This window comes from Thrips palmi, unplaced genomic scaffold (assembly GCF_012932325.1).
Source record: "Thrips palmi isolate BJ-2018 unplaced genomic scaffold, TpBJ-2018v1 HiC_scaffold_19, whole genome shotgun sequence".
NCBI classification, from domain to species: Eukaryota; Metazoa; Arthropoda; class Insecta; order Thysanoptera; family Thripidae; genus Thrips; species Thrips palmi.
The window spans coordinates 6,450,991-6,478,188 of record NW_023144628.1 but is presented as its reverse complement, the minus strand read 5'-3'; the positions used below and the strand labels follow the sequence as shown (position 1 = coordinate 6,478,188).

Here is a 27,198-nt window from a genome sequence, read left to right as displayed (position 1 = left end):
CTGTCATGGAGTTGCTCTCTTTATGGCCGGGCAGCAATACGGTCTAAACCCGGTTGGCGAAGAGCCTCTCCCCGCCCCCGCCACCTCGACGCCGACGTCGACGACCTGCTCGCCGCTGTGCCGCCGGCCACCGCCGTGGAGCCCGGTGATACTGGCCCGCCACGCACGCGAGACCGCCGGGTCGCCTACCGCCACGGCGCTCGGCCGAACCGAAGAGAGCGAATAGCGAAGGCAGAAGACCAGAGTAGACCGATTCCGAGAGTAGTTTTCGTTGCTCAGCCTCTCCCGCACCTACAAGGCGCATTCTTGAGTGTGAGAGAGACAGAGTGACGTGGACGTGAAAGAGGGACCTTCTGTTGCTGGCCAGCCCTGCAGAGAAGAAAACCGAAATTAAACTGACATACTACCCCAGTGCGTGGGAGAATTTTGCGAGTTTATTTTTCCTTTTATATTCACATTCACAATCACAGGCCACAGAGAAGAAAGTGACATGAACGTCGCGCTAAATACCGAATACTGTACGAGGCGCCAAGCCAGTAGCAGCAGCAACAAGAACAACAACGACGACGACAAAAATAAACACGTCATTCAACGTATTTTGAGAATACACGTACCAAGCGGTCCGAGCACAACGCGTCAAATAATTGCAAGTGCTCGCCGGTCGGGCCGCCGAGAGCGTTGTGCGTTGGGGTGCCTACTCGACAGGCTCACTCCGCGGTTCGCTGGGCGGTGTGACGGACCTGCGGGGTGTTCCACTGTCGGGGTGGGAGAGAGACAGAGAGACGACTTTTCGGAATCACTCCACTGCAGAATGAGTTGCGTGCCTGCAGGCGCGTGGCGTAGGCACACAAAGAATGTGGCGTGTTTTGGGCCGACTTTAAGCATCTACTGCGTCTGATCCGAGGCGGGGTTTCGTCCTCCCTCAACGGGCAATTGGTCTTTGGACTTTCCTTTAGCATGCCTTTGTTACGGAAAGCGATTATCTGCCTTAGTTTGGGAGCAGTATTGCCGCAAAGTTGATCAAAACACGATTTTTCAGACATTTGTGACAGTTTTGATCAACTTTGCGGCAATACTGCTCCCAAACTAAGGCAGATAATCGCACTCCGCAACAAAGGCATGCAAAAGAAAGGTCCAAAGACCAATTGCCCGTTGAGGGAGGACGAGATACCGCCTCGGATCAGATGCAGTAGATGCTTAAAGTCGGCCCAAAACACGATTTTTCACAGGCATTTGTGACCGTTTTGATCAACTTTGTGGCAATACTGCTCCCAAACTAAGGCAGATAATCGCACTCCGTAACAAAGGCATGCAAAAGGAAGGTCTAAAGACCAATTGCCCGTTGAGGGAGGACGAGATACCGCCTCGGATCAGATGCAGTAGATGCTTAAAGTCGGCCCAAAACACGATTTTTCACAGACATTTGTGACCGTTTTGATCAACTTTGCGGCATTTAAGCAGTCCCAAGTGGGTGGGTGTGTTTCGCAGGGCAGCGTGTCCGCGTCGAGTGCGTGCCGTGTGCCCGGCGAGGGGGGGGGGGGAGGATAGCGGGCACGGCGGGCTTAGCGGCGAAAGGGGTGGGGAGGGTGTGGTGCGAACGAGCGGAGTGAGAGGAGGAGGGGAGGCACGGTGTTTCGTCGCTCCGTCCCTCTCGCACCCGCAGGACGCTCAACGAGCGCGAGGGAGACAGCGTGTCGAAAGCGCACCGTCCGGAGTGAACCTGCTGCATGCAGTGCGACGTGGTGCTGCAACAGCTGCTTTGCTCGGGCTGCGGTGCTGCGGACGCCGCGGATACCCCCCGCCCCGCGACTCCACGTGGCGCCGCGGTCCGCCGGGTCATTCCGCCGTACTCCGCGGTGCAATAGTTGGGACCCCTCCCCTCCCCTCCCCACCCCACCGCCGTTAGCAGCGAAAGCCCTTCCCTTCCCCGGACGGCGGCGTGGTGCCTGGCCCGCTGTTGCTCCGTGCCCGACTGGCTCCCTGGCTCCGTGCCACTCCGTACTCCGTCCCGAGGAGGGGCAGGGGCTGGGGCTGGCTGGGGCAGGCCGCGGCCTGGGGTAGGGCAGGGCCGGGCGGGGCCGTGCCGCCAGTACCACGCGGCCGGCCGCCTTGTCCATGTCCAAGCCCACCGCCGCGCGGCCCCGGACTCCGAGCCTTGCTTTGCCGTTTTCGCCGCGAGTCGGGTCGCGTTGCTGCGCGTTGCGTCGCGTTGGCGCGGAAATAAACAAAACAACGCGGGCCGCGGGGCCGTTCGGCGGCGTGCACCGGCCGCGCGGGGCGGGGCGGGGCGGGGCGGGGCGCGATAGACACACATCGCGGCGTGGTGGGGCGTAGCGGGGGAACACGCCGGCGCGGCGGCCCGACTGCCAGCGGCCGGCCCCTAGCTTTGAGGCTTTGAGCCGAGGTGGGCAGTGGCGGCGGCAGCAGTCGCTCTGGGCCCGGTCCGCGCTAGGGTCAATTTTGAAATGCGCGCGCCGTCGTCCCGCCGCCCTTCCAGCGAGACCCTCGCCGCCGTCATGACCGCCTAGTCATCCGCGCATCCGCCGCGAGTGTGTGAGTGTGTGTGTGTGTGCGTCCGTCCCCGGCGGGCAGACGGTCGGAGCCAGGGGGCCGGGCTGCGACTGTGAATCGACTGACAAGCCTCGCAAGCGAGCAAGCCGGGCTTCGCCCGTAACAGCACGCCGCCGGCAGTGGCTCGACGCAGCCCGACGCACCTGCCGTCCTGTCAACAGCGTCCACCGTACAGAGTGCCGCCGCCACCGCCGCGCCTGTGCTTGCTCTTGCCTCTCGCCGCGCCGTGGCCGCCGTGGCCGCGACAGTGTGGTGCGACAGTGCCGCCAGTGCGACGGCGAGCGGGGTGCGCCTGGACGTGCTGGCCCTGGCCGGCGACGCCCTCAGGATGCGACGACGCCGCAGCGCCGACGAGGAGGCCCTCCTCGCCGCCAGCGATGACGACGAGATCCAGCCCGAGTGGGCCTACCTCATGCGCGATAGGTAAGCGGGGAGGGGGAAGGGAATGACCCCCGCGGCGCGCGAAAGTGCAGATTATTCAGGGTCACGAAGCCAGAGAAAGGTTGCTCCCTCCCACTGCCTCGCCGGGTGGAAAGAGGGGGGGGGGGATTTACACCGCGCCTGATCGTACACCTCGAGAGAGGCTGCGCGGATTGGAAACCAATACGAGCCTGTTACACGAGATCGCGGTCCCCTCTCGATTGCACTCCCGCCTCGGGAGTCTTCTGCTCCCCGTCAGGAATACCAACCACCTTCCGGGATCGGCGCGCGCACGCACGCCCGGCGTGCCGCCGCGTCCACTTTCCAAGTCGGATAGAGAGGCCGGGCAGGCCGGGCAGGCCAGCCAGGCTGGATCTGCGGGTGCCCAACGGTTGGTAGCCCTTCGCTCGGCGCCTACCTGTTGCGAAGCCGTCGTCCCGCCAGCGTGCCTGGCGGACGCCGCACCGAAATAAACCTTCCCGCCCAGCGGCAGACTGATTCCGAGCACGGCTTTCGTCGCTCTGTCTCTCTCGCACTCATGAGGCACCCCGTAAAGGTACGAGAGAGACAGAGCGACGAAAGCGACGCTCGGAATCAGTCTGCTGACCAGGACCACCACCACCGCGCCAGGAAACAGCTGACGCGGTGCTCGCGGACGGCCCCCACAACGGCAGGCTCCGGGGCTAGTTTTTAACAACCCGAACAACAACAACAACAACAGCAACAACGCGGGGAGGTTGCACAAGCGCGCCTGGCTTGGCGGGAGCGTGAGGCGGGAGTCGGCCGCGCCGCCGCGGTCCCGGCCGGGGGCAGACGCAACAGCAGCACCGCCGGCACCGCCAGCAACGCGCCGCAGGCCGTCCCGGCGGTGCCTGGTGCTGCCTGGTGCTGCCTGCTTGGTGCTGGCGGCATGGCCTCTTAAAGTTCTTTTCCGTTTCCTCGCGTGCTGCTTGCTGCCGTCGGCTCGGACTCGGCGCAGCGCGTTCCTTTGACGCCCCCCGACCGACCGGAGCGGCCCGAGTCAGCTGGGCGCCATAACCTCACTCTCGCCGCCAGACGCTCCGAACCTCCGAACCGCACGCCGACCTTCCTGACCCCGCCGCCGACTAGACAGGGCCTCACGGTTGCCAACTCTCCACGCTCACATGCACAGCGCGCCAGACCCACATGCCTCACGACTCGGCATCAGTCTGCTCTGCAGCCGGGGACACGCTCCGTATAGAAATGACATTAATCGTGGGAGCGTTTTGGTCACTTCCTTGCGACGCGCGCGTGCGGCCATTGTTATGATTCGCGTGGCACAGACAGACAGACAGACAGACGGACAGGCAGACAGACAGACAGACAGAGGGACGGAGAGGGGCGTCCTTGAATCGTCACAGATACGTAACTTAGGACACTGGCCTCTGGAATGGCATCGTCGGCTCGTTGCTGCTCGCTCAGGCGGCGCACTATGAAATCGCACGCCCAGTGCAACCGCGGCCAAACGCCGAGGAGGTTCTCGGTGGAGACCTTCCTGGGCCGCTCTGTCTCTCTCGCACTTCTGCAGGCCACCTCGTGAGCGCGAGAGAGACAGCGCGACGGAATTCTGTGACGAATCAGCCGTCCTCTGTTTGGGCTGCGCGACAGCGCCGTGTTGCGGGTCTGCCTACCCTCGACTTGGCAGGCGCTTGCCCGCTGGCTTTTCATCCCAGAGCACACACCACGTCGGCGCCGTTCTGCAGACTGATACCGAGAGTCATTTTCGTCGCTGTCTCTCTCGCACCTATCCAGGACGCCCCATGAGTGCGAGAGAGACAGAGCGACGAAAACGACTCTCCGACAAGCCGCCAACAGTGACTTCGCGCCGCGTCGATTAACATAACGAACTTCGACCGATCGTCGGGACGGGGCACGTCTGCGTGTGCAGATTTTTTTTTTGTCGGTGGCAAAAAGGCAAGAGCGCTGCTGGCGTGCGCGGCGCGTCCCTGGACAGCGATAAGCGTGATAAGTTGATGTGACAAATGCAGGCGGCCAATGGAACGGAAAGTCCACCGCCAAGTCCACCGGGAGGCGCAGGCAGGGCCTCGAGGGCGTCGAGGGCCGATTCGAACCGCCAGCGCCTCCCTGGCCTTGCCCAGGAAACGCTCCGCCCGAAACGCGCGCATCGGCCACAAGCCAGGTCACGTCCGCCGCCTAGCCTCGCCGTGAAGGCCGGGCCGGTCTTCGGCGCTGAGGTCAGTGACTACGCGGCGCAGCCCTGCCCGGAACCGGCCGCCGACGCAGTGTGGCCAACGTGACAGCCGGTCAGCCACACTCCGCTCTAGTTGCGATTGTTGGCCATTGTTGGCAGCCCTGGCGGCGCTCGGTGGCTTGGCGGCACTTTGATATGGCCGCTGGACGACCTGGACGACGGGCCGCCACTCCCAGTGCACCGGCCGGGCCGCGCTGCCGCGTGCCGCGCCCATGCGGCGACTGCGGCACCGCCACTGGTACGGCAGCTTTCCAAGGAACCGCCAAAGAGAGGAGGGAAGCGAAATGGGGCCTCGAAATGGAATGGAACGCGCGAGCGTCGGGTCGCGTCGAGTGCGCTGAACGCGTGTGCTATTCTGGTGCACGCGTGCGCGCTCGGTACGCGCGTGCTCGCCGCGTGCACCGTCGTGCGGCAGGCCGTGGAGGTCATCAGTCTGGCCGACGGGGCGGGCTGCGGGTCATAAGGCCCTCGTCCCTCGGTACGAATTAAAAGCCGTCTCCGCCTTTCCTCGCGCTGCACAGTGCACCAGCCGTCCGAGTGAGCATAGGGCATTCCCCGCCCACGCCCAATCGGCGCCCGCCCGCCCCACTGCAGCGCAGAACCGGGAAACCGTTTATGCCCACAGGCGGCGGCGGCGGCGCGGGAAGAAGCCCTCCCCGCGGCCGGGCAAGAGCAGCAAGAAGGTCTCGACGGCCGCGCCTGCTCGGCCTCGGCCTGCCCGGCCTGCCCCGAGGTACGTTCCCAGGGGACGCCGACGACGCCGTCCCGCCCCGCCGACTTGACTTTGACGTGGAAACGTCCCGCCGTGCCGCCCTTATCCGGATTGCCGTTCCCGCCCTATCGGCCGGCCGGGTATCCGATTCCCTCCGAAGGCTTCTCTCTCGCACTCGTGGGGCGTTGCGAGCAGGCGCGAGAGGGACCGAGCGCCGCCCTGGCTGTGGGGCGTTGCGGCCTGGCCGTGGCTTCGGCGCCGACGATAGTCGGGCTCGCGACGCCGCGCCGCGACGTGTACTCGGTTTGAATCGTCACGTGGCCTCGCCCCCCCTCTCCGCGAGCCCCCAGTCCCCCCGCCGCGTGGCCGCGCTATCCGGATCGCGCGGTAACCGGTTGGAACCGGTTGTGGCCTCGAACCGGTCCACAAGGAGGCGCAGGGAGTGGCAGTCAACAACGACGCCGTGACGGCGACGACAGGCTGCAGACTGATTCCGTCGCTCTGTCTCTCTCGCACCTACCGCGGACGTCCCTTGAGTGCGAGAGAGACAGAGCGACGAAAACGGACGAAAACGATTCTCGGAAACAGTCTGCTGGGAACAAAGTGCGCCCCCTCCGCCCCCCTTGGCACCCGGGCTGGACCGAGGCCTTCAGCAGAAAAGAACCGAGTAGACCCGGATAGGATGGCGGCCTCTGCCGAACCGAACGTCGGCGAAACCGGGTCGCGGCGACGCGAAAAGGAAACCGGTTCCAGGTGCCACAAGTCAAGTGTGCGCAAGTGGCGCGCGGTCCAGCGGCCGATCCGAACCTCTTGCGTAACGCTAATGCCAAAGGCAGCGTGCGTGATTAGACGACGATGCGCCGAGTGTTTCCGTTCACAGTGGAGGCACACCGCCTGCTACTCGCTCTGACACAGGCGATAAGCAATCACCGCGACCTCGATCACCACACGCGCTGGCTCCACATTTTTCTCTCGTCGACGAGAAACAGTGCATCCCAAATCCCCCATTCGAGTCAGTCAAAATAACGACTAAGGAGCTGTTGTTTTTGGTGTTGGAGGGGGTTTGCTGTCACTGAGTTCAGGGAGGAGTACCGTCGCCGTCTTCTGCACATGCACTGCAGCCTGATTTCTCTGTCTTTGTCACACTCGGGGCAGCCCAGCCCGTGTGGGTGCGAGAGAGACGGGGCTGCTGCCCGCAGCCTTTCGGTAACGTTGTCCCGCTCGGTGCGCTTCATCGGCCTGACGGCTTACGCCCCTCGCTGCACGACGACGGCGGCCCCCGCCAGGCTAGGCCACCCATCCGACTTCGCGCTGGCCGGTGGGCTGCCTGCCGCCCGGGCGCGGCGTGGCGGCGTTTGCTCGAGGCGACCGCGCCGCGACCGCCGGCTCGGTAGGCCACCCATCGGGCGCGAGCGGCCAAGACGCCGCAGAGCAGGACGTTGGAGGGAATGACAGAGACTGCGAATCACCATCAACCAGGAACCATCACCATCACAGCGTGACAGGGAAAAACCGGTTGGCCGACGCTACCCGGTTCGGTCCGCGTCCGCACGCCGCCGCGCTGCCCTCAACGACCCGAAACTCATTTCGCTCCTCCGGCCGCCTCCTGATGATTCCGGATAATTCCGGGTATCCTGACGATCCTGACGCGAGAGCCGCGTGAGCAGGCGGCCGCGCCGCCAAATCGGAAACACGGCACGACGCCAAGCCCTGTCGTTACGTTTTTGACTCATTTGCACTGTATTTCGGTCGGACTGAAACATGTTGTTCTCTCACGGTGCCCAGCTAAGAGCTCGTCTTAGTCAAGAATGTGGCGTTGCGCGTCTGCATGCCCGGCCGTATTGTCGTCCGGGACCGCGCCGCGCCGTGGCGAGGCGAGGCGAGACGAGGCGACAGACAAGACATGTCGAAAGCTGCAAAGCGCGTCTTGCAACCCAATTGATACCATGAAGGTTCTTTTCCGCTGCCCCGCTTCGCTTCGCGATGCCGCCTGGTTCGCGCCGCCGCAGCCGCCAGGCCCGCCAGGCCAGACCGCCGCCAATTGACTTTCCTCGAGCTCGCGGAGCACGCGGAGCAGTGCGAGTCCAGTGGCGGTGGAACCGCGCCGCGGGGCCCGCGGGCCGTCCGCACCGGCAGACTGATGCCGAGAGTCGTTTTGGTCGCTCTGTCTCTCTCGCACTCATGAGGCGTCCCGCCAAGCAGTGGACCGCAGGCGGCGATAGCCTATACTCCTACGCCGACAGAATCCTGGAGCAGCGCGGGGCGGCCCTGTGGACTGATCCCGAGTCGTTTTCGTCGCTCTGTCTCTCTCGCACCTATTCGGACGCTCCATGAGTGCGAGAGAGACAGAGCGACGAAGTGACCGCAGCCCGCTGGAAGAAAGAGCCGCCCCCGGCTTTCCTAAGCCACTGGCTCGGCGTGACGTCGTCGTCGTGGCGCCCCTCCCCGGCGCGCGGCGCTCGGCGCATGCGGCGGCCCGTCCGTCTCATTGGCTAGTTTAAAAAGTGGCCGATGGCGGCCCATGTTGTGCCGAGGCGTCGTCGCGTGCCCTATTTGCGGCGCACCCCTTGACGTCCTTCGAGAGGATTCCCTTGGCCGTGACGCCGTGACGCCGCGACGCCGCCCGGGCCACCGCACGCGCAGCACCACAGCACAGTGGAGGCGGCCGAAACTCTAGACGCGTTTTGAGCTCCAGAGTCGCCAAATGGGACTCGAACCGAACGTGTGACCCCACGAATGGATTGCTCTCCGAACGGCGAATCCATTGGTGGGGTCACACGTCCGGTTTGAGCGTCCCAGTGACCCCCTGTCTCTCTCTCGCCAATAAGGGACGCGCCATGAGTGCCAGAGAGACAGAGCGACGAAAGCGACCCTCGGGATCAGTCTGCAGCACGCGCAGTCGGTGCTCCGCGATATGACGTCCAAACACACTGACTCAGTGTACGCGCCGTGCGTGCGTCTGATTGCATTGGCACGTGCACTCCTATGCGGCAGTGTGCCACTCCGTGTGCCACTCCGCCACGCAATGCGGTATTGTCGACTGATTCCGAGTGTCGGTTTCGTCGCTCTGTCTCTCTCGCACCTGTACGGGTCGCCCAAGGAGTGCGAGAGAGAGGGCGACGTTCCTTCGTCACGAGGCGGCAGGGTGAAGTGCGCATTGTGGAAACCCATCGGAAATATCGGCGCCGTATTTCCATTTTCCGCCCCGCGGAGCAGAGCGGCGTTGCGCAAATAAGGAACTGTGCCGAGCAATCACCGGCAGTGGCGCGGACGCGCGGCCTGGCGCGGCGGACTTCCCTCTCCCTCCCTCTCTCTCGCACTCGTGGGGCGTCCCGTGTGGGTGCGAGAGAGACAGGCGGGGCCGGGGGTTCGCAGAAGTCGGACGCACAACAATCCGCCGCGCGGCAAGGCAAGGCAAGGCAAGGTCGACGTTGCGTTCGGCGTCGCGTCGCGTCGCGTGCACTCGCCGTGAACCGAACGAACGGCGGCGACGTCGTGGCCGAGGCCCTCCCGCAATTGGGGGGTCTGATTCCGAGAGTCGTTTTCGTCGCTCTGTCTCTCTCGCACTCACGGGGCGTCCCCTGAAGGTGCGACAGAGACAGAGCGGCGAGAAGGACTCTCGGAATCAGTGTGCAGGACCCTCGCGCTCGCGTCCGCGTCACGGCTCGGGGTCCACTCAAACCGCACGGCATGGAGGCGAAGCAGGCGAAGGCGGAGGTGCCGTCCCGCGGAAACCGAGCCGCCACCGCTAGCGCGCCGCCGTCGTGGCTTTCCTGGTTTTCGGGGGCTTCGAGGGGAGTCACGGAGGAGCGCCCTGGCCGGCTCGACTTCCGGATCGCTTCGCGAGCCTCGCTCTCCGAGAGTCGTATTCGCCGCTCTGTCTCCCCTCGCGCTTAGGGGCGTCCAGTGCCGTCGAGGCGCGAGTGAGACAGAGCGACGAGAGGAGAGCTCGGAATCAACCTGCAGGGGCCCCCGCTCGGCACGGGACGCACATCAACTTGTTGGACTGCTTTATGAGCGTGACAATGCGTGTCACACTCCTTGCACTCTCTATGGCGGCGCGGCGACAGCAGCGCGACGTTGTCCGCGTTTCGTTATTCGTTACCGCTGTCATGCAAATCAGTCAACCTGTGACGCGAGAGATAACCGCGACAACAACAACGGACAAGTGGCGGCGGTAATAATCGCGCGTTATTTTGCGCAAAAAGGAGGAAAGTGGGATGAGGAAGGGGCGAGGGGCGAGCGCGGCAGGCTCGTTCCGAACAGCGCTTTCGTCGCTCCGTCCCTGTCGCTCTCGCTGGGCGCGCCGCAGCGGTGCGAGGGAGACAGCGGCGACGTCGCTGCACTGTGAATCGGTCTGCAGCAGCGCAGCGCGGCGAGGGAGGAAAGGATCAGTGGCCGCACCGTGGCGAGCCGGGCAGCCGGGCGCGGAGCGGCGCGCTCCCACCGAGTACCGCGCCGACCGCGCCGCGTTGGCCGGGGGCAAGGCCGCGCTGCCGAGCGTCGCCCCGCCGCCCGCCCTGGAGGCGGCCCCTCTCTCTCGCACTCGTGGGGCGTCGCGTTGGCGTGCGAGAGAGAGGGGCCGGCGGGACTTCCCGCTCGGAATCGTCCAGCCCCGCCGGCGGCGGCCGCGCGTCTGCCGGCGTGCCTCCACCACTCCTGGACTCCAGGCCTGGACTCCAGGCGTGCACCGGGCGATTGACACTGATCCGGGGCGGTGCCCACGCCGGGTTCAGGAAGTCGTTGTGCTTGCTGCAGCAGGCTCATTCCGTCGCTCCGTCTCTCTCGCACTCGCGGAGCGCCCCGCAGGGGCGAGAGAGACGGAGCGACGAATTACGTACGGAGCAGGAGAACACCGCATGACGCCCCTAAAAGTCGCCTTCCTGGTCGTCAAGTCCTCTCTGGCCCGCACCGATTCGGTGCAAGCCGCGTGTTTATGACACGTGTGCAGCCACACGTGTAAATTACCCTCGTGGAAGTTTGACAGTGAAGGCGCACTGCACGTTGGCGGGCACCAGAGCAGCGCGCTCACAAACACAAAACACGCCGACACAGCGGGTGCACACACAATACACACCCGCACGGAGCGGCACGACACGTTCGTCGATAAGCACTTGTGCAAAGATGACAGGACGCCTTAAATAGAGCCAGCGACTCGAGTTCAGCAGCTCCGCGAGTTTGTGTTTTGTTTGAGCCTCGCTACTCGAAGCTCCAACCAACACCCCCGCAACTCAAAGTTCACCAGCCGAGCCCACCCGGCCCGGTGAAGTGAAGTCTGCGTTACCAGTCCGATATGCCGGCGGCTGCCACCTCTGCAGACTGAGTCCGCACTCGTCTGGTGCGAGCGAGACAGAGCGACGAAAACGACTCTTGGAATCGGTCTACTGCCGGTGAAGTCATCGCAGTATTCCTGCCGCCAATGAGGCGCTAGAAGATGACGCTGATGACGTCGGTGACGTCACCCTGGAGTCCCTTTTGCGTGCGTCTTTCTCCAGGGGGACGAATCACCGCGCCGCCTGACCACAGGAGACTGATTCCACTCTGTCTCTCTCGCACTCATGCGGCATCCCCTATAGGTGTGAGAGAGGCAGAGAAACGAAAGCGACTCTCGGAATCAGTCTACCGCTGAAGTGCGTGCGGTGTGCCGAGGACGGCGATCAGGGCGGGGAAGGCTAAGTGCAGCCAGAGGATGCCAAAGTCGGTGGACTTAGTTTCGAGGCGCCTGGCAGCAGAGGCTTTAATCCGGCCGAGGGGAGCCATGTCGGGCCATACCGTGCCAGGCCTTGCCGTGCCGTGCCTGGGCCGGGCCAATGAGAGGGGTGTGTCGCTGTTGCTGCGGCCTCGCTGTTGCCGCGGTGCCGCCTCAACCTTATTTTGCACGTCGCAGAGGTTATCGCAGAGGCTGTTTGTTGCCACGCTGCCCTGCCGAAACAAAAACAGGCCTCGCCGCGCGGTGCTCGAACCCGTGACTGAAGGCGTGAAGCGCGGAACGCTCGGCAAGTGGCTAACCAGCATGCCCGTTTTCGCCGCTCTCTCTCGCACCCCTGGGGCGTCCCGAGTAGGCGCGAGAGAGACAGAGCGACGAAAATGACTCTCGGAATCGGTCTGCAGGCGCCGCCTCGCCGATAAGGAGGTGGCCGTCGCGAGGCTCCAGACGTGCGGCCAGGACGGCGACGAGGAGGCGGCCCAGCCCCCCAGCCCTCGCACAAAGGGGCCCAACAAGCCGCGCTCGCGTGGCACCTCGTTGGGGTGCGAGGGAGACAGAGCGACAGGCGCGCTACCCCGGGTGGAGCCGAAGAGGCGAGGAGGTCGCCGAGCAGGCTGAAGAAGAAGAAGATGATGATGATGAAGAACCGGCGGCGCGGGCTCGCTTCTCGAAGCCTGAAGCAGCACCAGGAAGTCTCCATGTGCAGGACGCGTAAAGAAGTAGTGCGGTCTCCCCTCCTCCTCGTCCTCCTCCCCCGCGGCCTGGGCGGCGCGGCGCGGCGGTCAGTCCGGTCCAGCGAGCACACTGCAACACGACGACCACGTGGACCACGTGGGGCACGGCGAGCACGCAACTGGCGGCCGGCCGCGGCCACGATACGCGGCTCTGGCGGCGGAGGAAGAGTCCCCCTGGAGTCCGGGCGGGGCGGCACGGCGACGCCGGACCAATCGCAAGTCGAAAAGAACGAAAAGAAGAGCGTCGCGACGATGGGAGCGCCGCGGGCGCACGCGCTGCGTTTCCGTCAATAAAACCTTGGCTGGCCGACGTCGCAGCGTCCACGTCGCGCCCGACGACGTCCCGAAACATCACGCCACTTGCCGACCGGGTGGCGCGGCCGGACGAGAACGGAAACGGAAGCAAACGATACTTTTGCACAACTCCAGCCGACTGTGTTGGAGCCGCCTGCGGTTCTCGCGGAGGCAACCCGTCGGCACGCCTGCTCGACGGGACTGCCTACCCGCCAGGCGCTCGGGGAGGCAACCCGTCGCGGCCCGATGTTGCAGCCGGCTGGGCCTGGTGCCGTCCGCTGTTGCTGTGTTGACGCGTCGATTGCCGATTTCGCCACATTAAGGCACCAGCAGCTGAGTTATGTTTTCGGCAAGGCCGCATGTGCCAGCTCGGGGACTCGTGCCCGCCAATGAATCAAGCGGCGAGTGCGGGTGGTTTTGTCTGTCTGTCGGTCTGCTTGCCTGCCTGTCTGTCTGTTTGTCTAGGAGAGGGAGGGCCATCCCAGTGAGGTGTCAACATTGTGACTCCGGCCGATGACGTCCCCACGAGGAAAAGGTCTTATCGGATCTCGGCGGTCGCCTCACACTACGCCGAAGCTCGAAAAAAGAGGGCCGTGTGGTCGCTCTGTCTCTCTCGCACGCATGGGGGCTCCTCAGGAGGCGCGGGAGGGACGGTGGGGTTTTAAGTGTAATGAAGAAAGTGGGGAGCAGCAGGAAGCGTCCGCGGGATATCGCCGATATCGTAAAGCGGCCGATTTTTATTACCGGAAATCTGTCGCCTTCTGTCGCGCTCCGTTCCAGCGCGGCTCCGCGGCGCCGCGGCCCCAGAATGCACCAAGGCCGTGGGGCGCCGCGCTGCGTCGCTCTGCGTCGCTATCCGCAGCGGCATCGCGATAAACACAAAGGAGGCGATGAACCTGGCCAATCAGGCAGGAAGCCTTTCCCACCATTTCCCCCAAACCCAGAGAGGCATCGTCGTCACGGTTCCCGTTTGCCAGGCTTGCCAGGCGCTTCAGTCCGCTTCGACATCGCCGAGGTGGCCCCACTGGCCCCCACTGGCCCCCACTGGGCGCCACCATGGTGTCCCCCCGCCTCCCCGCCGCTCCCCGACCAAAGGTTCTTCCCCCCATTTGCTCCGCTTGTTTCTCACGGCTCACTTCTGATTGCCTATGTCGGTAAATCGCGTCTCGCTAATGCTGCTCCGGCCGGAGTGCGAGTGCGTGTATGCTGTGTGTGTGTGTGTGTGTGTGTGTGCCGCGTAATGTGCACGTCCCGTGTGTGTACTGGATACGTTCAGTTCCTCCCATCGTGAAAACCATCTTTACACTTACACACACACACACACACTCACACACACACACACATCCACAGTGCCAGTGAGTCCGCTAGTAGCCCGCAGACCGGTTACTAACCGGTTCCAATCGCGGCGAGACGAGCCACTCTGTACTCGCTTGTGACGACTCGAATGTCGCGGGCCGTGCCTCGCCGAGCTGAGCCGACCCGTGCCGTGCCGTGCCATGCCGTGCCGTGGCCTGCTGGCGCCGCGGGGGCGCGGCTGCTGCAGTGTACTATACCTGGTGCAAGTAGCGCACACACAAACACACACACACGCACACAACTTTTTTCAGGCCGAGCAGGTCCTCCAGCTGGAGCAGCGCGTCTTACCCCTGTCTTCTCACGGACGCTGCTGGCGCTGCTGCTGGGAATACAAGGATCTCGGCGCGGCCGCGGGCAGCAGCCCCCCCCCCCCCAGCCCCCCGATCTCCACGCCAAAGGAACGCTTCCTTTATGAATATGGAGCCATCGCCTAACGAAAATGAACGCCGTGCCCCTCGCAATGAAAGCGTCGCCGTCGTCGTGTGAGAAATGTTGCTGAAATTGTGATCGGTGTGGGACTGGCGGCGGCTCCAGGCACTTCGCCTGGTTGTCCTCCGCCCGGCGACAGCAGGGCGTTACGCCACGGTAACGGTCGCACTGCCGGCGGGGTGCGCCGGGGTGACGAGCACTGAATGGCAATGGCGTCCTGTCTCTGTCTAGAGAAGTTCTGGCGTCCCAACCCGCAGGCGCATGTTCGCACTTCAAGGATGTGGGACGTCCGTCTAGCGCGACCAAGCACAGTGGGCCAGGAGGCGGTCAAAATCCCGGGACCCGCAACGCTGCCGTGTCGAGCGGGCATGCCTACCCGGCAGGCGCTCCAGCCCAGCCCATTCGGAGTTGACAAGGCACACACGCACACAGAGCCACACTCACACGGGCCTTGTCCATATTGTTCCTGTTTGCTGCAGGTCGGTCGCGGTCGTGTACATGTCTCGTGAGTGTGTGCGTGAGGGGGGAGGGGCCGATGCTGTGCGTGCACTTTCCGATCACACATTCCGATTGCGGGGTCATCGAACGTCCTCCTCCTCCCCCCCTCTCTTTCTCTCCCACGCATTCTCTCGTCCCTCCTTCTCCAGCGCTGCGCTGCCTCGCCTGTCGGTGCTGCAGCGTGCTGCAGGCCCTCGTTCCTGCCAAACATTTCCGACGCATCAGTGCTGGAGTCAACTGGAGCGGGCCGCCAAGCTAAGCGGCTCCTCTTGTCCGTCAGGGTCTTTTCCACAGCGTCGCCTCACAGTGGGCTAGAGGACCGGTGCCGGCGGCCAAAACTCTCGACGCGTTTTGAGCTCCAGAGCCGCTAAACAGGACTCGAACCGAACGTGTGACCCCCACCAATGGATTCCTCGTTCGGAGCGCAATCCATTGGTGGGTTCCTACTTTCGGTTTAAGTTCCATTGAGCGACTCTAAACGTGTGCGGGATTTCGACCGCCTCCACCGGTCTTCTGGCCCACTGTGTGCCTCCAAGGGGACTTCGAAATGCTCGCACCGCAGTTTCCTTCGGGATCTAGGAGCCAGTGGGGGACTGGGCTGCATCAAGGTTCCGCAGCAAGGTTGCAGCAAGGCTGCATGAGGAAGGATTCGACAAGGCTTGAGAAATGCCCTAGAAAGTTGTCAGCAAAAGGACTGCAGGACTCAAGACACTACCCTCTCAATATCATGGGCCGTCTTTTGTCCTACGTATAATTTATCTCTGGTTAAAATTGAGTCAGTTGTGGGCCAAAACCGTCCTATGACATTTGATGTGTAGGCCTACCTTCTTGCAGAAATAAAGACAATATCTCGCTAAAACTGAGATACCTCTCATTAAAATTAAGAGACGTCATCAAGAGACTTATTGCTAAAATCAAGAAACATCTCCTTGCTGAGATCAAGAAACAACTTCTTGCTAAGATCAAGAAACGTCTTGCTGAAATCAAGAAATGCTGAAATCGGAAGAAACCTCTTTGAATACCGGGGAAACACCCGCGCAGGAAGACTCCAGCAAATGTCCCGCCAGGCTCCAGGCTCCAGCGATGCACTCGTTCTGCGGGCCTGCCGGGCGTACGCCCAGGCCGGCGCGGCGGGGCGCGGTGGCGGGGGGGGGCGGGGGAGTGCGGCGTAGACAATATCGGCTGCCGCGGTCCACAACACAGCCGCCGCACAACAGACCGCCAGCAGCGTCTGCGGCGACCGGACCGACCACGCAGCGCCCCGCCGCATCGCCGCATCGCCACGCTCCGCACGCCGCACCGCGTCCCCGCCGAGCTCGCCGCGTCCCCGCCGAACCGCGAGCCAGCCCAAGCAACGCCCGGCGCCCCCAGTCACTCCGCGCCGCGCAGCCAGGCAGCCAGGCACTGCCGCCAGCCGTGCCGCCAGCCGCCGGGCAGGCACTATGACGCGCTGCTGCACGCACCCGTCCGCGCGCCCGTGACCCTGCGCGACGCCCTTCGACGCCGTCCTCGCCGTGAACTTGAAGCCGCCGCCGCCGTCGTCGCCGCGACCTCCTGCACCGGCCCGCGGCCCGTGAGAGACTTGGACCAGCGCCCAACGGCCGCCCTTCCGCCCCTCGGGCCTTCGCGACCCTCGCGGCCCTCACGGCCCTCACGGCCCTCGCGCAGTGTGGCCGCGCGCACCGCCAACATGACCGCCTTCATGGCGGAGCACGGCAACCCGTGAGTATGGCGCCCGTTACTCCGCGGCCACGGCCTGCGCGCGCGTGTGAGTGTGTGTGTGTGTGTGTGTGTGTGTGTGTGTGTGTGTGTGTGTGTGTGTGTGTGTCACCGCCAGCGCCGAGGAAGCGACCCGACCGTTTGACCGGCTTTGACCTCACCTACAGTGTCCTGGTGGGGCTCTTCAGCGAAGCAAGCTTTCCACATACACACACACACACACACACACACACACACACACGTATACCTACAGCTAGACATACGCACACACTCACACCAACAGGCTTGGCCATTATCTAGAGCAGTTAAAACGGTTTAGGGCCGCGGCTGGCTGGTGGCAGTGGTTGGTTGGCCGCGCTGGTCGGCGGCGGCCATGGCGGCCTCCTGGGCCGTCCGCGGCGCCGACAAGACGCCCTGGAGTGCCGTCCTCCCGGCCCTGACCTTGGTCTAGTCGAGCTCCTGTGGGAGCCGGCGCCGCTACCGCCGACGCCGAGGAGTCCAAATTGACCAGCACTGTTTTGAGCGCAGCCGCGCGCGGTCGCGGGTTATTTTCGGAACGCAACGGGGCGTGAAAGAGGCGGAGGATGACGGCGGCAATCAGAGCCGACGGCGAAAGTGAGGGGAGGTGCGCAGAGGCATGCAGAAGCGCGTAACCCGTTGCGGGAGTCCGGGGCGGAGTGGCCGAGACCGAGATGGGTGCAGTAATGGCATGACGCGACGACGCGCCGCACAGTGGGCCAGAAGACCGGCGGAGGCGGCCGACACTCTGCACGCGTTTTGAGCTCCAGAGTCGCTTAAGAGGACTCGAACCGAACGTGTGACCTCACCATTGGATTCCTCGTTCGGAGAGCAATCCATTGGTGGGGTCACGCGGTCGGTTCGAGTCCTATTTAATGACTCTGGGAGCTCAAAACGCGTCTAGAATTTTGGCCGTCTCCACCGGTCTTCTGGCCCACTGTGCGGCGGCGTGTGCGCTGTGCTCTGCTTGTCTGCGCTGGGGGTGGTGGCTCGGGCGGCGTGGTCGGTGCGGCGATCCGAAATAGAGGCTCGCCCTGCCTGGCCTGCCTGGCCTGCCCCTCCTTGTCACGCGGCCAAGGCGGTTGTCGTTGTCATTGCCTTGCCTGGTCGCTGGCCGATACAATGCCCATCCCGCCCATAATCAGTGCGCCCCGTGTTTTGTGTGTCTTTAGCGGAAGCGCGCCGCGTGCCGCTCCGCTGCGTCTCTGGCTGGACATTCTGGTGGGGTAGCCTCTGTTTGGGCCGAGGTCTTTGCCACCGCGAGGGCGAGAGAGACAGAGCCAACTGAGTATTCTGTGAGCCTCCATGCTCCTCTCAACTATTCAGGACCCTTCGCCCACTTCCGGTCAATATCCGGAAATTGAGAGCTAATCACGCCACACTAGAAGAATAATGAGGGCCTCCGATCCAGATCAGGATCAGGAACCAAGCTTGAGCCAGCCGCCAACCAGCCAGGCGGCTGATTCCGAGAGTCGTGTTTTCATCGCTCTGTCTCTCTCTCGCGCACTCATGGGGCGTCCCCGACACGTGCGAGAGAGACAGAGCGACAAAAACGACTCTCGGAATCAGTCTGCGGCAGCGAGCTCGCTCCGTTCTCACGCGCGCGACCTCCTTCACACGCCTCCTGGCGACACTAATCGGTGCATAGCGAGTCAGCTGATTTCGGCGGGAAAGGTTGGGGTCGCGTCGTGTGTGTGTCTGTGTGTGTGTCTGTGTGTTCCAGTATAGGCGTTCGGCTAACAGAGACCTTCACCGCCAGTCCGGCCTGCGTCGCAGCGGTCTGGGCCAGGCCGTGGTCCAGCGCGCCCTCTCTGTCGACGCTCATTCCGCTCTGTCTCTCTCGCACTCATACGGAACGCCCCGTGGGAGCGAGCGAGACAGAGAGAGACGAAAGCGAATGTTTGTTCGGAATCGCTCGTGGAGGCCGCCCTGCCGCCTTGCGTCACGCCCATCAAAACGGCCCGACGGTGTGAATACCCTGCTCCGTCTCCCTCGCGCCCTTGCGCGCGGCCCCGCGAGTGCGAGAGAGAGGGACGGGGCGAGCCCTGGCGGCGCGGTGGCGCTTGGCCCGTCGTCCGGGCGGCACGCGGCACGCCAAATTTAATCATGATTGCGGGCAGGGATGGATGATGACGGCGCGCCGCTTTTTTTTCCGACCACTCTTTTTGACCGGACGCGAAATTACAGTCGCGCAAAAGGTAGGCAATAAAAGCGCAGTCTTACATTCGAAAGCGGTTTCGTTTTTAACGGCGCCGCGGCGCTGCAATGTCGCAACGGCCGCCGTGTCCTCTCTCGGGGGAAAAATGACGATTGGCGACAACTAGAAGGGACACTTTATGCCCGTTGGCCAATCGCACGCCTTTCCCCTTCCAAAACGGCACGGTTAATGAAGACCCTGGATCGGCGGGTCACGGCGACGTCGGCGACGAGGACTCGGACGAGGACCTGAGACGGCCTGACTTGTTCACTCCCGTTACTGAAGCCAGCCCGCTGAGCGAGAAAGTTTGGGCAGTAATTTATGCCTACTGAGTGCAGCGGTTTTCGTGTGCGAGCGTGTGTGTGTGTCTGTGTCTGTGTGTGTGGAGTGGGTTTGGGAAAGCGGTAGTGTGCCGATGTGACTCGATGTCTTCTTTCGATGACGTTTTCGGACGGCCCCCGCGAGTCACTCGCTCGCCAGGTCGCGGAGGAAAGCGAAAATGTAAAGCGGTCCGAAAAGCCCCAGCCAACCGTTTTGCGGATCGACAGCCTCCGCTTCCGGCGCTCCGCTCGCATTGCTCGTTTTTGCTCCGAAACGAAACGAAATGGGCTTCGTTTATATGCCTTTCGGGGCCAAAAAGGGACGACCAACGAGTCCGACTCATTCATGACACTCAAACAATTCAATCCCTGTGTGTGTGTGTGTCCCTCGTCGGAAAGGGTACACTGCGAAGAAAGTGCGGATGCGAAACCGTTTTGCTGCAGCCGTCTCAAATATAAAGCCCAAGTTTTGCGCGCATTCCTCGCTGCTCGTTAAACACGCGGCCCGTTCCGATTCCGGACGGCGCTTCCTGTCTCTCTCACCCTCACACAGGACGCCCCGTGAGTGCGGGAGAGACAGAGACAGACGGAACGGTTCGGAATCGCAGCCCGCTGGCGCCGCAGCGATCCAACGATCGTGATTGTGCGAGAGGAAAGGATGCACAATGAAGCCACAAATAACGAGATCGCTGTGTGTGTGTGAGTGTGTGTGTGAGAGCATGTGTGTGTGTGTGTGTGAGCGTGTGCGTGTATGAGGGCGGGCGTGTGTGCAGGCCCGGTGTTGCGAAGAAAGACTGCATTTGACGACGGCGCGTGTCTGTGTTGACGCGCGCCCGTCCTTGGCCTCGGGATGCAGCTAGGTGGGACTGGGCTGGAAAGAGACTCGAAAGAGAGAGATAGAGATGTGCCCCGGGATGAGAACGGAGCCAGATTAGGAGACCGTCAGAGGCGCGAGGCGGCCGCGCAGCCTTCCTCGAATGCAAACGGCACCTGAAGCGCAGGCAGGCGTGACATTCGGTGCGCTAATCAACCCCCGCCATCCTTGGCTACTCCGTCTTACCGTCTCGCACTCCGGAGAGACACGCCAGCCTCCAAGTTCAGCGGGTCGGCCTCGCTGCTATGGAGAGCCCACAGGCCCTTCTTTGCTTCCGTCGATCTATCTTTCTTCACACGGGACGACCCTTAATCAGTCTGCTTCACTGTGAGGCTTGCACGCTGTCCGCCTGAGGCTTGCACTCTAGGCCAAGTACGGCCAGGCCTAGCCCAAGTTGTCGCCGCACTGCTCCCAGGGACACCGCCGAGACAAGACTCCGACATCACATAGCTTTATGCAGCGAGAGATGATGCGCTGCTGAGACGAGGACGAGCCGGGAGAGTGAGAGAAAAAGAGGGAGAGGGAAGATAAATTCAAAATCTTTAAGTGTGGCTCGTGGTCGTTTTCCTGCCTGGCCTTGACTTGAGGCATTGTGCTTGGGTTGGTGATGAAAGGTTAGTTCCCAGTTCAACCCAAAGGGTGCGCGGACTCCTCTCTTGCCTGCCAATTGTGACTCCGAACACTTCGTGTCTCTGTTCTCCTTCTCTGTCGGCCCTACGCGACGCCCCATGAGTGCGGGAGAGAGAGGCAGAGCCGTGAAACCGCTTTTCGGACTCTATTCGGAACGAGCGAGCTAGTGTGGTGGCGCTTGTTGCCGTCTTCCGCGGGGAGACCCTCGACCCCCACCTGGCTCGCGTTCTGCGGCCACTGCGGCCCCTGCGGCCCGCTCGGGGCGTGAGCGTGAGTCACAGGACAAGGCAAGGCAAGGCCGGGCAGACGCTCCCCCTCCCCCTCCCCCTCTTCCGCGCGGCTCGCACGCAACAGACCAGCTTGCCCGCGAATCGGCTAATTTCGACGCCGTCTCCTCCTTTTGTGTGTGTGCGTCTTATTTTTCCGCTTATCGCGCGGCGATTGCATGCACCCGGTGCACTGGCAAAGAGAGAGAGCGCGAGAGGGGGGGGGGAGAGATCTGTTTTCGCTCTACTAATGCCACAACCGTGATCGACGTGTAATCACCACCTGTGCGTCCTAACGTGCGGGTCGCACCACCGGTGGTTCAAACACCAGCGTGTTTTTGTTTTGCATTTTTCTTCTCTCTCTCTCTTTCTCTTACTTGCAGACGACCGGGGCCGCAGCGGTTTCTTTTTGGCACGGCCTTCTTCGCGAATGCGACCGCGTGGTGGCGGGTCGGCCAGCAGGCGATCCCCCGGGGGGGGGGGGGGGGGTCCACTAAGAGGGACAGAGCGACGAAAGCGGTGTTCAGGTCGCGGGCCGCTGGCTCGTGGCACGATAGTGGCTGGCCGGCCCCGCCCAGGCCGCCCAGGCCGTCAACCTGGACCGGAGAGGTCCCCGTCGACGCGCGTAGATTGGCCGCCGCCGGCCTGCGCACTGCAGCGGCGCAGCTCTGTTTTCGGGCCGTTGTGCGCTGAAACCGGTTCGCCTCAATTTCGTTCCTTTTGCCTTTCCTGCTCGTTTGCGTATTCTTCTTCATCTCGCCTCCCTGCGGGGCGCGGCGGGATGGGCCGCTGCGCCGGCCGCGCCGGCCGCGCCGACGGACTCGACTCTACAGGTGTTTGCACTGGGCGCAGGGCGTGGCGCGCCGTCGGGGCTGTTACTTATGTTTCACGTGACCCCCCTCCCCTCCCCCTCTCTCCCGCTGCCTGGTTCGTTTGCCTGCGCTTCCTGGAGAACGCGCCGCGCTGCTGAGCTCCGTATTTGCACGTTTTGTTCCTTTTCGCGGCCCCTGCCGGGCGGTGCCGGACCGTGCCTTGCGCCTTGCGCCTTGCGCCTTTGAGCGCTGCAAAATGCAAATGCAAAACGCAAATGCAAATGCAGGCCGACGCAGTGTGACGAATAACGGTCGGAACGGCAGCCGCGTCGGGGTTGGGTCTCGACGAGAAACTCGCTGTTTGTCCGAGTGTTATTTGGCGAGCGCGCCGCGGAGTCTGCGAGGCGAGCTTCCCTCCTTTCCCTTCCTCTCTGCCGCCCCGCTGCCCCTCGCCGACTCCGTTCGGATTGGACGGATCGGACCGTCGTCAAGACGCGCCCGCCAATTTCTCATACGGTGCCTGTGCATTTGCGTTGCTGGTCGTGATGGTGATGGTGTCAGTCTGCGGAAAGTTCCCTCCCGCTGTCGCACGCAGTGCACGCAGCGCGCGGCGCCCGGCGCCGTCGCTACTCCGCGGCCACGCTGCCGCGCTGTCGCGAGTCGCGGGGTATCGCCGCGCCCGCCCCTAGCGCCCACTGGCCGCGGCGGCTTGCAGTGTGTCCGCGTCTGCGAGGTCCTCACGATGTGCGTCTCTGTTCCAGGGGCAGCCCTACAGGCACGCCGACGCCGGGCACCGCGGCGGCCGCCGGCATGTACGGGTCCACGTCGACCAACAAGCCGACGCCGTCGCCGCCGCCCACTGTGTCCCTGCGCGTCGACCGCGCCGTCCTGGAGCAGCGCGACCTGCAGGGCAGGTTCTCCTACCACGGCTCCGCCGTCAGCAAGTGCTCTGAGAAGGTGAGCGTTTAGCGACTCTGGGGCACAAAACACGTCCTCCACCGGTCTTCTGGCCCACTGCGCACTTGCTTTCGTTGGCCTCACGCACTGCTTGTCGTCCCGCAGGAGCCGGAGAGCAGGTGCCGGCCGTCGTGGTGCCCGTCGTGCGACGACGTCCGCCGCGTGCTGCCGCGCGTGGGGGCGGCCTGCACGGCCAGGAAGGCGGCCGACGGCGTGCGCAGCGTGTTCCCCATCGTCGAGTGGCTGGGCCGCTACAAGTGGAGGGAAGACCTCGTCGGCGACCTGGTGTCTGGCTTCACCGTCGCCGTCATGCACATCCCCCAGGGCCTGGCGTACGCGTTGCTGGGCAACGTGCCGCCCGTCGTGGGGCTCTACATGGCCTTCTTCCCCGTCCTGGTCTACTGCCTGTTCGGTGAGCACCCTGGCCACACGTGGGTCAGAAGATAGGCGCCGGCGGCCAAAACTTTAGACGCGTTTTGTGCTCGTTTGTGCTGGCACAGCTCGTTCTGGTACAGTGCGGTGACGCTGTGTTGTGTTCGTCAGGCACGTCGAGGCACGTGTCCATGGGCACCTTCGCCGTCATCTGCTTGATGACGGGCCACGTGGTGACGGCGCACACCACCCCGCACGTGCTGCCCGACCCGGCCGACAACGGCACCGAGCCCGTGGGGCCGCTGCCCACCAACATCGAGGTCAGTGACAAGGCGCCGCCTAGCGCCGCCCAGTGGACCAGCCGCTGCAGACTGTGTCTCTCGCACTCATTGAGTGTTCTTTTGGGTGCGAGAGAGACAGGCTGACGAAAACGACTTTCTGCTGACGTCGACGCCAACCTCGCCAGCCAACTAACTCGTGGAGGGCGTCCTGACGGGTTCCAGGTGGCGACGGCCGTGGCGCTGATGGTGGGCGCCGTGCAGATGCTCATGTGGGCGCTGCGGCTCGGCGTGCTGTCCGCGCTGCTGTCCGAGGCCCTGGTCTCGGGCTTCACCACGGCCGCGGCCATCCACGTGCTCACCAGCCAGATCAAGGACCTGCTGGGCCTGCAGCTGCCCAGCTCGCACGGGGGCATGTTTAAGGTGAGCGCCGCACCGCGAGGGACAGCCTCAGACAGCAAAAGAGGGCACGGCACCCCCGACGGGGACTGGAACCAAACTTAAACCCTGCTCCTCGTCGCAGATCATCTCGCAGTGGATCGCCATCTGCACGTACATTGGCACGGCCAACGTGGCGGCCGTGGTGGTGTCGCTGGTGACGATGCTGCTGCTGACCGTCAACAACGAGGCCCTCAAGCCGTGGCTGTCGCGGCGCTGCGCGCTGCCCGTGCCCATCGAGCTGCTGGTGGTGATCGCGGGCACACTGCTGTCCACGGGGCCGGGCGCGCCCCTCGCGGTGTACCAGCTGCAGCCCCTCGGCCCCATCCCCACCGGGCTGCCCGTCCCCGCCGTGCCCAAGCCCGGCCTGCTGTGGGCCGTGGCCGTCGAGTCCATCCCCATCGCCGTCGTGTCCTACACCATCGCCATGTCCCTGGCGCTCATCTTCGCCACCAAGGTCAGTACCATCACTGGAGTGGCGTAACTGACTTCAATGGCTTCCACTGACTTTGGATTCCTCACTTTCCGTCCCGCAGAACGGCTACGAGGTGCGGCCGAACCAGGAGCTGCTGGCGCAGGGCGCGTCCAACCTGGTGGGCAGCTTGTTCTCGTGCATGCCGGTGACGGCGTCGCTGTCGCGCTCCGCCGTGCAGGAGGCGGCGGGCTGCAAGACGCAGCTCACGTCGCTGGTGTCGTGCGCGCTGCTCACGGTGGTGCTGCTGTGGGCCGGCCCCTTCTTCCAGCCGCTGCCGCGCTGCGTGCTGGCCGCCATCATCGTGGTCGCGCTGCGCAGCATGCTCATGCAGGTCAGGGTTCGCGTCTCGCCGCCGGCACCCGTCTTACCGTTGCCCGCCCGACGGCGCACAGTGGGCCAGAAGACCGGTGGAGGTGGACAAAATCCTAGACGCGTGTTGAGCTCCAGAGTCGCTAAACAGGACTCGAAGCGACCGTGTGACCCCACCAATGAACTCCTCGTTCGGAGAGGAATCCATTAGTGGGGTCACAGTTCGGTAACAGTCCAAATTAGCGACTGGAGCTCAAAACACGTCTAGAGTTTTGGCCACCCCCACCGGTCTTCTGGCCCACTGTGCGGCGCGCTCACCGCCGATCCTCTTTGCACAGGTGCGCGCCGCCCCCGGGTACATGCGCAACTCGCGCTGGGACGGCAGCGTGTGGCTGGTGACGTTCCTGGCCGTGGTGCTGGTGGACATCGACGTGGGGCTTGGCGTGGGCGCGGCCTTGTCGCTGGCCTCGTTGGTGTGCCAGGGCGTGCGGCCCGTCTGCCACCTGCTGGCGCCGCTGCCCAACACCGAGCTGTACGTGGACCCCGCTCTGTACGGCGCGGCGCAGCGCGTGCCCGGCCTGGCCATCTTCCGCTACGCCGGCGTCATCAACTTCGCCACCAGGCCGGCCTTCCGCGACAACCTCTACCGCCTGGTCGGCGTCAACCCGGAGAAGGAGTTCGCCCGCCAGGGCAAGGTGGGTCATCGCCTCCCCCATCGCACGGCGCTGTGGGGCGCACCCTTGGTCCCTGCTGACTCACCTTTCCGCCTCTATCCTCCCGCAGGTGCAGCAGGGCCACCTCCAGGACGTGGGCCCCGCCGGCAGCACGGCCAACTTCGTGGAGGAGATGAAGCGGCAGGAGCCGTCGGAGCTGCACGCCGTGGTGCTGGACATGAGCGGCGTGGTGCGCGTGGACTCGGAGGGCGTTCGCACACTGCTGCGCGTGGCGGACGACTTCGCCAAGGTGCGCGTCGCCGTGGTGCTGGCCGCGCCCGCGGACAACGTGCTGGGCGCCATCGTGCGCGCCGGCCACCCCGCCGACCGCCTGCGCGTCTTCCCCTCCGTGCACGACGCCGTGGTGGCCATGACGGCGGCCGGCGCCGCGGAGCAGGTGCAGGCCCGGGTGTGACATCAGCCGCTCTTTTATTTATTCTTCGTTTTGGAACACTGCTTTTTTTTCACCGTGCGTTGTGTGTTGATTTCGAAAATTGGAGATGAGCAGGATGTTATTGCCGACGGGCGGGGCAGTGCTCAGGATGTGCCAGGCAGTGCTATGCCTCCCCAACGACTGCCACAACGAACACCACGCCGTGTGGACCGCGCGGCACTGCCACTCCTGTAGTCTCAAGTCAAGAATCTTGCGGAATCGGAAATGTCGGTGCGGAAAAAAAATGACACAGTATATTTTTTATGATGCTCGATATATTTATGTGTATTAGTTTTAATGCAAATGATTGTGATTGATGTCTTTCCATTAGACTACTGCTCTGTTTAAGGAAGTATAGGTTTTAGGTAACGTTAAGCTCATTTTTGTTTTATTCGAGTGTTACCCGTGTATGAATTTTGAAACTTTTGTTGTCCGTGAGAAAGAAGCGGCTTTGTAACAACGTGTCTTTTTTGCCAGAAAGCATAGTGTCTGAGCCTCTCTAGTTAATTTCGATTGAACGAAATGTGATATAATGTGTATGCCTTATTGCCTTACCGGTGCCCACCGGTGTCGTATGTTAGTCCAACATAGAGTTAAAGTTAAAAATCACGGACCCCGACTCCCGTCACGATGTGCGGCGAGAGTGGGTGCCGTCGACTCCGGCTTGATTAGCTTCTGCCTTGGTTTGCTCACAAATTAAGACTGAAACATATATTTTTTTGCAGTTGCTTGCATTAGGCCTATGAAGGAAGCCGGGGCCGCTTGTGCGGCCGGCAGTGTTGCCATGTTGTCAAATTGTGGAACTCAGCGTCCGTTTAAGCTAGAAGTTGATTTAAGTTGACGCTTCTCTAGTCCATGTAGACAGAGAGATTGACTCCCAGGCTTGTCGCTTCCGATGTGCAGATCAGCGGGGAAGCAGATTCCCTATGGAGAGGGAGGCAACTCCTTTAGACACTTAATTTACCCTGTAAAATGGACCCATTCCTTTTGTAACGTAGAAGTAACTATTTATAAATCGTGAGCCCAACATGTGATACTCCATACTCTGTATATTTTAGACTAGTTGCTGGTAAGCTTATTTATCACTATGGTTAGTTAAGATAATATATTTTGTCTAAAATGAATTTGTGTGTGCTAGCTAGCATGGCCGAAAGAAATCAACTTCTGGTCAAAGTCTACATAAAAAGAAATTCGGAGCAGAATTGTGAACATAGTAACGATTTAATTAAAAAGCGTTTGTGATCTGAATTCTATTTTGTATCTTGCCTAAAGAATAAATTGATTATGATGAAAGCGAGTTTCCACTGAGAATTTCTGGGAGTGCGAACGCCCTACACATCTCATCTCTTCAAATATGGCTGCATTATTCCATTATTCCTTAAAATATAAGGAAACGTCAGGAGTGGAACTCCGGTTCCTAGTGTTCGTGAAAT

General features: G+C 62.8%; 1 protein-coding gene across 2 annotated transcripts; it reads left to right on the top strand.

The window, feature by feature from the left end:
- The first annotated feature begins 2,827 nt into the window (after window positions 1-2,827).
- On the top strand, window positions 2,828-27,063 carry LOC117646059 (solute carrier family 26 member 10-like). 2 transcript variants are annotated; one of them, XM_034386722.1, is made up of 9 exons: window positions 2,828-2,994; window positions 22,552-22,747; window positions 22,853-23,159; window positions 23,291-23,439; window positions 23,623-23,820; window positions 23,921-24,292; window positions 24,372-24,641; window positions 24,958-25,314; window positions 25,403-27,063. In XM_034386722.1, the coding sequence occupies exons 1-9, from the start codon at window positions 2,900-2,902 to the stop codon at window positions 25,745-25,747; spliced, it is 2,289 nt and encodes a 762-aa protein (XP_034242613.1). In that variant the 5' UTR covers window positions 2,828-2,899; the 3' UTR covers window positions 25,748-27,063. The 2 variants fall into 2 exon arrangements, with proteins under 2 accessions (XP_034242613.1, XP_034242614.1); XM_034386723.1 differs by lacking the exon at window positions 2,828-2,994 and adding an exon at window positions 16,424-16,676.
- Window positions 27,064-27,198: the final 135 nt, after the last annotated feature.